We start from the raw sequence: 11,642 nt of genomic DNA on the forward strand, positions 1-11,642 counted from the left end.
GGTGGTGCTCTCCCCTACCCTGGGGGTCTTCAGGAGGAGGTTAGATAGGCATCTAGATGGGGTCATCTAGACCCAGCGCTCTTTCCTGCTTATGCAGGGGGTTGGACTCAATGATCGATTGAGGTCCCTTCCAACCCTAACATCTATGAATCTATAAGAAGAGTCATAATTTCAGAAGCCTCCACTGAAGTAGCATAAAATAATTTAATCAAACAAGAGAAACTGGTAGCACTGTACTAAAAAAAAAAAAAAAAAAAAAGGGGCAGTCACAGGGAGAGAGCCTGTAGGAACAATGCTTCCTAATGTAGTGGGCCCTAACACATGCACATCTAGATGTATGATTTGATGTGGCTGCAGTCCAGCCAGCTCTTAGGTGCTAGTAGCTTGTAAGAAATTGGAGAGTCCAGCTCTAACTGAGATGAGATGTATTGGACTCCTGTGCAGTTACTCATGACTGGTTCTGGCAATGAAGACTCCATTTATTTCCAGCTTAATAGCTGAGTCTTTTGGAGGCTGAGAATAAGAATTGCTTGATTTTTGTTTTGTTTTTTTGATTTTTGTTTTTATTTAAGCACAAAAGAACTATTGCCAGGAGTATTTTTATTTATTTATGACCCACATTTGATTGTCCTCCCTAAGATCTTGTTGATTCCTTTGTCATACGTAGTGTTCCGCATTCTCAGTTTTTATTTAAACAAACAAAAAATCTGGGAATCTTTCAGGGTTTATCTTCAAAACATAAAAACTGGGATGAAATCAGGATAAAAGGAAAACAATCGGTTTAAATTAGGGGAAAATCGGCAGTGAGGAAGGGAGGGAGTAGGCTGGGACAGTGGGAGGGGCACAGCATGGTGTAGCCTGTTGGCTACTGCTGGGGCTGCAGCAGGGAACAAAGTGGGAGGAGCTGTCAGTGGGTGCGGGGCGAGGGGGCATGGCTCTTGCTGCTATAGGCCTCCTGGGAGGACTGTGGGCTGGGGGGCCTGTGCCAGGCTCTTCCCAGGGGGCACGTGCCCCTGGATCAGTGGCAGAAAGTACACGGTGCTGCGCCCTGCCTTTTCTTCCTTGGCTGCACTCGCCCCTCCCCTCTGCTGCAGTAGGCTGCTGTTGGGCTGCCTTGGCACTTGGAGGGAGAAGGGACCCAGCACTGGCACCTCCTGCCCAACCTGGGGTCAGAGCCAGGAGCCCCACGCCCCCAGGCAGCGGCTTCAGCCCCACAGGCCCATGTGGAGCAGCTGGGTGCAGCGCCTGCTGCAGGGAGTGGGACCAGGCTCTCCCACCTGCCCTCCCCCTCTTTTTCCCCAGCGGGGCTTACAGTTCCCAGTTCCCAGGACAGAGCCAAAGCCGGAGCCGTCAGGGTGCAGCTCGGACCTGCCTGCCCCAGGAGTGATTTCTTGCAGCCCGGCCCAGCCCACCTGGGGTTAGAGCTGGGAGCCTTACACCCCGCAAGTGGCTCCAGTCGACCTCTCCCAGCCCCCGCACCGCCACTGCTTCCTCCTTCCCCCTGCTCCACATGTGCCGCCAAATGGGGAATGGGTCATTCCCCACTCATGCCAGTTAACAGGGATTTGAACTGAAAAATGGGTGTAAATCAGTAAAAAATGAATGACTTAAAAATCTGGGAATTTATCAGTGAAAATCGATAAAAACTGAGAATGCAGAACTATAGTCTTATGATGCTAGGAAGCAGGCAACAGCAACCACTTGGTGCTGAAAAGTGCTGTTTACCTGTTAAGCTTGTTGACTTGCCAAAACTGACATGCTTCCTTTTACTGAAACTTTGTATTTGAGTTGTCCTTAAACTGTATACTACTTCTTGCCTGTTAAAAGAGCAGAGACCTAAACATAGAAATTGGCTTGCATTCAACTATTTTCTTCCTTCACCATCCATCTTTCATGTGGAAGTCACAGACCCTCGTAAGTGGTAGCTTCTAACAGAGGCCAAGGTCATATAGCATAGTAAAAATTCTTTGAGCTAGTTGCACCTATCACTTGGCCCTCGTTCCCTCAGTGTATTAAGCATTCATACCTTAACTTGCCCTCAGGTGGAGTTACAGAGTTCTTCCATCCTAGATGGACTCCATGGCTGCTTTCAGAAAAGCAGGGGCATGCACTTGCAGTGGCACAAATTTTGTGACATTTGTGCCTTAGCATATGCCCCTCCACATGAACTTTGCTGCAGGACAAATTGTCCCACTGTGGGCAAACTGCATTTGCCCAGCCCCTCCTGGCTTTTCAGCCAGCAAGAGCTGGAGGCTGGGGCCAGCACCTTGTGCCTATAAATAACATGGTTTTGCTTATTTTGTGCCTCAGTTAATTGTGCTTGTAAAATGGGAAGAGGCTGTTTTTTGCGTTAAATTGGCTTGGAGTTCAAAACAAGCTGGTGTCTGTCTTTTGCAGTGGTTTTATAGTGTGGTATGAACAAACATCAGACCTCAGCATCCTGTTTCTTGTGCCTAGAAGGCAGCAGGAAGCCCTTTTGAGTCAGAGTGGTTTTGGTTTCTGAGTTTTTTCACTCCAGTGACAAACAAGAGTTCAGTTATTGCTTCGTTTGTGACACAGCTAGTTTTTGGGTAAGTCACTTTGCACATTCATGCCATATCTGCAAAGTTAAAAACACTTCTCAAACTATTGGGAGAGCTTAAATATATATGTTCTGACTATAGCCAGTGTCACCGATCAGTTCTTTTTCTTTAAAAAGTGGTTCTTTGTTCAGTACAGGTTTTGATATATGATGTTTGAAACTTAGGAGGTTGTCAAGAGAGAGGTTGTGGGGGAAAAACCTGATATTTCCTGTTGCTCTTTTATGAATGGGGGGGGTGTCTTTTGAGGAAAATGGTATGGCTAACTGTAAATACGCAGCATAACATGCAAAATGAGATGGCTTAACTTTGGTCACTTCATTTTACAGTCTTTTTTTTATGTTATGTTATAGCCTCTTTCTGGGGGTAAGCTGTGTAATCATCAAATGCAAGTAATGTAATTGGCATATAGTAGCAGCTGGTCACTTTCTTTTCTTCAGTAATGCAGTGTTCCACAGTTGAGTGGTGCCAGGGATGCTGAGGAACAATTTTATTAAAGTCTGATTGTAACTTTGTTCTTTTTTTAGGATACGCAGGTTAGCAGGATGGAAGATTTCTAATTGAAGAAAAAGAAGAGCAGGAGATATGCAGAGCAACATGGAGACTCCGCTTTTTGATGGGGAATCTGATAGATCTTCAGTGAGTAGCTTGAATATTATTTCCTGTGTTCCAGTCCATACTCCTGAAATAAAATGTGAATGTTTCTTCATTATAAATAAGTTCTCAGCTTGTAGTGCTGTATACATTTACATTCAACATAGGAAGTTGTATTTTATAAAGTATTCGTATCAGCAGTAGTGGAACGGACTAAGATTTGTGGAGCTTGTCTGGTGACCTCACATTATTACTTTTCAGTGCTACATAGTTTCTATGTATGAGAACTTTTGATAGGACTTCGGTATTCACCCTTTTGGTATGGGAAGCGGGGAAAGGCATTCAGGTAATCTTGATGGCCACCATTTGAGTAGAGCAGGATTGTCTTTTTGTCTATCAGCAGTTTTAATGGAAGCATTCTCTCAAGTGATGGGGGAACAAGGAGGGAATGATAGGTATTAGCAGGACTATTTCAAAGGCAAAAACACTTAACAAATGGTTTCCATGGAGGACTGAAATTTGTGAGGTAGGTAATACCAACCATTTTCAATTTGCTACTATTAAGGATTTCTTGACAAATTGAACATTTAAAAAGTAGCAATTAAATTGGCCAAATATATCTTAATTATAGGTGTAATGTTAAATATTGCATGTTTCTATTTTTTACTACAGCTGCTGTTAGAAGTATTCTCAAATGGCAAGAACAGCCCAGAGTTTGGTTTTTATTGTACTAAAGATGATCAATAGCACCTTCATTTTTTTTGCTTCTAGAAAACTTTTAACATTGAAATATGTTGCTTGCTTGAAGTTTTTGACAAGTAATACAGAAATACTATTATCACTTTGAAAATTTGGAATAAATACTTCGGAATAGGGAAGCACTGAAAAGTTGGGCTAATTCTGATCTTTTTATGAAGAAATATGGAACATTTTTGACAGACTTTAAGTGCTTTTGAAAGATCCTTTTCAAAGGAGTATGAAATAATAAAAAAAAATTAACAAGTATGCATTTGAGGCAATTTAATTTGACTGGACTCATCTGTGTAGGCCCAAAAAAGTGAAAATGTTGATACGTGGAAGATCACTGTCATCTTGGAGGGCATTAATGGGAGAAGTCCTGTTAAGGTTTCTTGGCAGGTGTTGGTAGAGGGGGTAGAGCTTTTTCCCCTTAATTTTGTGTAGAACACAGGCAAATGGCCTGTTGTAAAACTGATGTAGATAAATCCCTTATAGAATTGTACCATCTGTGCTGTTAGTACAATCTTTCCTTTTCTCGTATTGAACAGAATTTTGCCTTTGAGCAGAAGCTTTGGAATTCCATGGAGCTTTAAATAGTTTAGCTCAGGGGCGGGCAATTATTTTGGGCAGAGGGCCGCTTACTGAGTTCCAGCAAGCCATCAAGGGCTGCATGACATGACAGGCAGCCCAGGGCAGATGAATATTGATTTCCCCCCCCCCCCCCCCCTCAAAATTTTTTTTGGCCCCTTTGGGCAGATAAATATTAATTTTCTAAAATTTTTAGGGGCCCCATGGGCCGGATAGAATGGCCTAGTGGGCTGCATTTGGCCCCTTGGCTGCTTTTTGCCCATCCCTGGCTTAGCTGATACAGGATTCAATATGAAGTCTTTTTTTTTTTTTTTTCCCCCCCCCTTTTTGAAGCTCTTGTATATTCTTGTGAAATTTTGTTTTATTGGTGGGTAACCTGCAGCATCACACAGTAAGCAAAACTGGGAGGTAGATGCACAGACTTTGCTGTTCTCAAGATAACTTCTCTTTTTAACTGTTGCTACACATCTCTGTATTTAAAATAGCATTTCCACTATTACTGTTACACAACCATTTACTGACTGGTGGAGGGGTGGAGGGTGAAGATAAGAAAGAGGACATTTGACCATGAGAAGACATAGTACTGGAAGCCAGGAGGGAGATGAAATGGGGGTAACAAGAAACTTTGAGGTACGTAAAGAAGAGGTGATGGCTTATGAGGCAGGTAGTGACAGACCTGTCAAGCCTTCCAGTTGACGGATTTTAGAAGGACATGTGGAAACAAATCAGCAATGGGATTCCTGGAAGAGGTGGTAGAGTAGAGTATGAGGAGATTCAGGATTTGAGAGAATAAAAAAGATTGAAGGTTATGAAGATCTTGTATGTCTTTGAAACAAAGTATATAGACACAATGAAAGGCTGGGGAAAGTAGCTTGAAAAGAGTCTATCTAGATGGCGCAAGGTTGCAGATGTACGTGAGCTAGCTTTAGGTATTGGAAGCACTAGAGCTGCATTAGCAAAACTGGCCTGGGCAGAGCATCACACTAATGTAGCTCTAGCATTGCTGGTAGCCAGACTAGGCTGGTATTCTCACCTGGCACTGTCATGGTTTATGGACATGGCTACATGCACTGAACTTGAGCTATATTATTTATTTAAAAGCTCTTGAGAAGAGGAGAGCATGGCTAAGTGTGTTTCTGATATCGAAAAATGTAAGTAGTAACAGGAGCCTGTTTTATCTCATCTCGCACTTAACCTGTGTATGGTTTTACTCCAGGTTTGTAGGAAAAGCAGCTCCCCCTTCCTCCCTGAATACAAATTATTGCTTTCTTACAGAATTCCACAGGAGAATCGGATAACCAAGGAAAGGACACAAAAATCTAAATATGCTTAAAATACCAAAATGAAGAAAAGGTATTCTCTGTACCAAAAATAATTTGCCCAAGTCTCTCCAGGCATATTGTCTTAACATGGAATTTTAGGTTGAATACAGACCAAGATGACAGTTTTTTTTTCTGTGATAGTAAAATATTTTTTAAAAATCTCAGAGATGTGCCTTTAAAAAAAGATTAAATTTAAATTATAGTTTGAGTTGAGTTAGATCTGTGAAGTCAAAACCCTGAATATGAATGCCCTGGTCTTAGGGAAATTTGGATGTTGAACCCCTACTTTTTTGAGGGATGTAGGGAAGGAGTTGTTCTTGTGTTTGTACCATAGTTATGTAGGTGTCGGCTCCAGATTCATCCTCCCCTAAAAGTGTGAATGAAGTCCGTTCAGCTCACTTGTGTTTTGAAAGAAAGTTTCTGTTTAAACCTCAGACCCCTTTTAGTTGTACTAGTCTTTTTGTATAATAAATGATCTTTGGCTTTTTACCAGATTTTTAAAGAGAACTGCCAATCTTCTGGACTGTGCAGGATTTCTACATAGTTTCCTGCCAACTCACCTTATGGGCTTTTTGCTAGCTCCATTGGTGACCTGCCAAATGTATTGCCATAGTGTTGAAAAATCGTGGCTTCCCTGTTCCATGCTTGAAACTACGGGTTTGGAAGCTTCGACTTGAGATGGCTCCTTGCTTCATAATGGGTATTTGATGCTTGCCTCCCATGCCAAATGAAAATCACCAGGGTTATCCATGGGAATTAAAGTGGTGGTGATCTTGCATGCCTGCCATTGTGACCCTTCCCTAAACTGAGCCCCTGCCAGTGTGGCAGAGCAGTTGACTCCATGTTGCCCCCAAAGGCAATAATGGCCTGTAAGAGTACTGTGCCAAGTCCACGTGTTCTGTACAATGGTATTATTGTTGTGATTTATAGATTAAACCCCACTTACAAATACTGGAGTGTTTTTTGTGGTTCCTTTAAAGGTTGGATTTTTTTTTCCCCATTTTAAATCGGAAAATGAGGTTACTTTCATACATAGAACAAGTTGCTTACGTAAAACACTCCCTAGTTTTCACTAGGGAAATGACTGTTCTTTCTTTTTTTGTGTATTTAAATAAGGAAAATCAACTGGAGCATTGTTAACCAGTAATTTTAGGTGTAGGTCACTTTTTTTTTCCTTTAGTTTTCCAACTTTTTGCATTGAATTTTTAGGTGTAGCTGTTAAGAATGCAGTGAAGTATGATATTAAATATCTAATGTATAACCCCAGGTTCTTAACTCAGAATTGTAGTCTGTTGAATGTCTCTTTGTTAGGGAGTGATTGAATTTAGACTATTGGCAAATATACTGGTTGATTGGGTTTTTGTTTTTCTTTTGATGCACAGGAAATCGGAGTGGTTGGGTAGGCACAAACTGCAGTGCAAATGTAGAACTACCCAAGATCACCTTTTGCTATTGCTACTGTTGATTCCAAGAGTTGTTTATGTGTATAAAATGTCTCTTTTTGCTAGAGGTGTGTCTTGCCCATCTTTACATACAACCAACCCCCCCCATCTTTTTTCCCCCTTAAACCTAAGAAACAGGTTCTTCCTAAATTGGATATTAAATAGTTTAGATATGACTTTAATGGTAACTTTTGTTTGTTCTTTCTTGGCCTTCTGGGCACACTTGCTAAAACTAGCATTCACTAGGGAAAACTCTGGAACTCATTCATGCCATTTATTTCTACCTTTGGAAGACTAAAATATCTAATAAGCAATAGTTTTGTAAAAATTAAGTCTCATTTGCTGACCATGTCACTTTTTAAAAGCAGTCGCATCCCGTCTGTCTGTGTTGTGCTTCCCCCCCCCACCAAGTGTCTGGGTAGAATTTTCAAAGGCAGCTAAACCTGATAGAAAGTCCAGTGGGATTTTCTTTACATAGATTAAGGTAGTTAGCCATGTTAATCTGAAACTGGGGCAGGGCGTCACTTTAGAGACATGATTCATTCAAGAAGACCTCTTCCCCCAAAAAGTTAATGTCTAGGTGCCACGCTTCCCTGCCCTTTTTTCTATATAGGTTGTTGACATTTTTCATATCTGAAGGAACAGACAGACAACTCCAGCTCCTCATGGCTTTCCCCCACAACCCCAGGTGGACTCTACCCAGATAGATCCCCAGGTACACCATACCTTATGCAGACCTCTTTTCTTCACGTTTTCATTTTATGGAAAGCTCGATGGTTCACAATATTTATCAGGGTTCAGCTCTTGCCCTTAAGATCACCATGTGGCATATATCTGTCCAAATTAGGGTTTTCAAGTCAGTCAATTGACTGCAGATTTTTGACCAGTCAATCTGACAAAGATGATAGCAATTTTACAGAACACCCCAAAAATCTTTTTTTTTAATTTTCCTGACAGAAATGTCACCTTTTTAAAAATTGTTTTTGACATTTTTCCTAATAGGAAAGGTATGCATTTTCTGTGTGTTGTTTGGACCTATTGGCAATTTTTTACAATTTTGACAGATATTTGACTGGTTAACTGACCAAACTTTATTTGATGGGGTCAAATACCCAACCCTAGTCCTAATTGCGATGTCTTCTCTCCCTATCTAAGGTGGACCCCCACCTGCACAGCAGAACCCAGCACTAGACTAAGTAGACACTGGGGAATGGCCCCAAATAACTTAGAACAGGGTTCTCTGTCACCACCACTCTGGCTCCCCTGAGACTGAACCTGAGCAGCACCCTGGGACCTGCTTTCTGGACTGCTGTGAGCAAACTCTGCCTAATTGCTGGGGCAAATGACAAATTACTTTGACCCTGTGGAGACTGTGTAGGCAACTTTGTTTTAATCTTCTGATTAAATTTACCCAGGTGTGCAGCTGATTGTTTAGATCAACATAAAATTGCACTTTAATTGGATACTTTTGTATAGATGTAAATTTGTTACAAATGTATTTATAATTTTGTATTTTATCTTAGAAAATAAAGTACTGAAACCCTCCTCCATGCTTTGGAAAGCAGCGCTCATTGGGCTCCGGTGGCTTTAGGATAATTCACAAAAAGGTTAGAATACTTGAAATATCTCCATAATGGAGGATTTTGCTGGCTGCCAGTAATCCCACAGGATTTGTTTCTGGATACAAAACGATCTGTGGCTTGACAAGGGCACTCAGTCTGTCTTCTTCATTTTCCCAAGAGGTAGAATGACCTACAACTGACATTTAGTATAGTCTCTCCCTCTAATATTTCCTCCTCCTTCTCTTGTCTTGTTTGACTGAAGCACAGTTTTCACTTACAGGTAAGAGGGCATCTGCTGGTCTGCAGGTTAAAGCTTCATGGCTTAGCTGGTAATTGAGCAGTCCTGAAGGTGCTGGACCTCCAAGAGGGTAGCATATAAACATAGATTCGTGTTCCTATTTGAGTGCAGCCACTTCTTTTCTTTTTCCTCCATTTGAGGTGTAAACTTTTGGTTAGTCTGGCAGAAATCTACTTGAGGTTCTCCACAGGAAGTGTTCATCAGAGAGATACCATCTGGCTCCATCAGAGTTTGAACTCCTACAGTATTCTTTTAAGGAAGCTGTAGAGAAACAAGATAGAAAATGCAGTCTTTAAGCATGTCAGCTTTTGAAAAGATCACTGCTTTCAAATTGTGGACCCTCTCTCTACAATTTGAAATTTTTTTCTTGTGGTTGCATAATTTTATTTTTATTTATTTATTTTTTTGACAGTATGATTGGAAGAGTCTTTTTGATAGGGAATAACTTTTATCTCAACTACCATATTTATTCCATTCCAAGATGAGACGCTCCCCCTCCTCACCCCCACTTTAATATGGGAGGGAGCCCTTCATCTTAGAATTGAGTACAAGGGTGGGGGATGGGGCAGGTGGCTGCTAGGGGCTTGGGCTTCAGCCCCAGCCCTTACCTGGGTTCAGGGTTAGAGCCACAGCTGCACCCTGCCTCTTCCACTTCACTACTGCACCATCTCCCCTGGCATGCAGTCTCTATTTCCCCCACCTGCCCCCTTTCCTCCCCTCTGCCTTCCTCCTTACCCTTGCTGCATGCTGGCAGGCTCTATGCACACTGCAGCCTGGGGCACTGAGTCCACAACCCAGCCCTGTAGCAGCACTGCTCAGAGGGGTAGGCATATCCAGAGGGCAAGCTACTTGACTCACACTGGGGGTAGAGAATGAATGACCCTACAATAATTAGGTCCTATACATGGAAAATTACAACTAGTTTATACATTTTTCCATGTATAGAACCTAATTATGGAGTGGGGGAGGGGATGTCTTATATTCAGGGTCATCTTAGCGTAAATATGGTTTGTTTTTCAAAATGTCATCAGACAGTATACCCATGCATTTGCATGCATTCATTTAACTAGACACACATTTTAAAATCAGTACAAGTTACTATGTTGACACTCAAATCGGAAAAAGCTGAGGGTTGTTAGGAAAATAATTGTTACTCTCACATCCCTCCCCCAACAGAATGTCAATATTTCTTTGAAGGGAAGGAGCCTTGGCCAAATATTCTAGAGCAGACTGTTTCCCTAGATGGAGCACTTGGTACTCAATTGAAAAAAGGTAGATTGAAAAGTTTCAAGCAGTCCTAGTATTTAAATGTGAAGTTAGGCTGTAGAAGTCAAGGTAGAGGTGCACCTAATAGGCTAATTGATTTGGAGATGCTCAGAGTCAGTTGGTCTCACAGCTAACTACCTCATTATACTGTGCAAGTCAGTTAGTTTAACTGGTACAAATGTCTGTAGACAGGTGTTTAAAAGCAGTCATAAAAATGCATTGTTAAAACAAATACTTAAAACCTTGAATCCATTTTTCTTTCCTGTTTACACTTGAATTCCAGGTCAGTTACCCAGGGTATTAACTGACATCAGAGGTTAAAGTAATCCATAGGCAGTTACTTTGTCCTGTATTAAAAGTTTACTTAATATAGTGCAGCAAAACACCATGAAAGTAGGGCTCAACAGGCTAATAACCTTTTTTCCTTTAGTAGCCTGTATGTACTATACATACACTTTAATCTGTGATCATAATTTAAGGATGTCTTTTTAAAAAAAAAAAAAAATTATAGAGCACTTGTGCATGTCATAAGCATTATTAAAAGTATCATCTGTACTTAAAGAGATGTTTCATAAGCAAGATATTGGATCTAGCTTTTTGGTTTGCTAGCCTTTTAAAAATGCTTACATCTGCGAAATGACTAGGTATAAATAACACTTTCATGAGGACAGGTCTGTTGCTTGTCATCAGGTATGACTGCTGCCTTTCGTGACAGTTGTATTTTGCTGCTCTTTACTCAGGTTTTTTCCTGCCTAGATTAAACAGTCATGTGGGGAGGAGCTAGGTCTCATTTCATAGTGTGTATCGGTGGTTACTAAGTACCAATCAGTGCAACTTGTGTGAATTCCCTGTAAGCAATGGGACTGTACCTGTGCTGGAGGATCTGGTTTTAATATTAGAAAATTCATTACTGATGATCAGTGACAGTCTGTGCAGGCTTAGTTTTCAGTTGTGCTGATTTTAAAAATGTGACTCTTAATATAGAATTCCTGGTGCAGTCTTCAGAGAGAACTTTATCCTTTTTAAGGTAAGTATATTTGTCTCTTTTGTGGGGTTGAAATTAGCTAGTTATGCAGTGTTTGACCTGCAGTGGTGCAAACTGTAGATGATGCAGATAGTAAAGTAGGAATCTGGGAAATATCTGGGGCTCTTGTCATTTAAAAGATACTGAACTGGATTACTTCTGTGAAGATACGAGCCTAAAAATATACTTTGATTGCTCTTCCCCCTCCCCCCCCACAAAAAAAACACAA

General features: G+C 41.2%; 1 protein-coding gene across 3 annotated transcripts in view; it reads left to right on the plus strand.

The window, feature by feature from the left end:
* The window catches only part of OSBPL8 (oxysterol binding protein like 8), a 139,434-nt gene that overhangs the window by 45,941 nt on the left and 81,851 nt on the right, over nucleotides 1-11,642 (plus strand). For 2 of the 3 annotated variants that reach the window (XM_025200928.1, XM_006021122.2), the window contains exon 2: nucleotides 3,107-3,218. In XM_025200928.1, coding sequence (XP_025056713.1) covers nucleotides 3,165-3,218 — 54 coding nt within the window. In that variant the 5' untranslated portion in view covers nucleotides 3,107-3,164. Of the gene's footprint in view, nucleotides 1-3,106; nucleotides 3,219-8,786; nucleotides 8,871-11,642 lie in introns of all 3 variants that reach the window. The other variant, XM_025200929.1, reaches the window with a different exon arrangement.

This window comes from Alligator sinensis, unplaced genomic scaffold, assembly GCF_000455745.1.
Source record: "Alligator sinensis unplaced genomic scaffold, ASM45574v1 scaffold465_1, whole genome shotgun sequence".
Lineage (NCBI taxonomy): Eukaryota > Metazoa > Chordata > Crocodylia > Alligatoridae > Alligator > Alligator sinensis.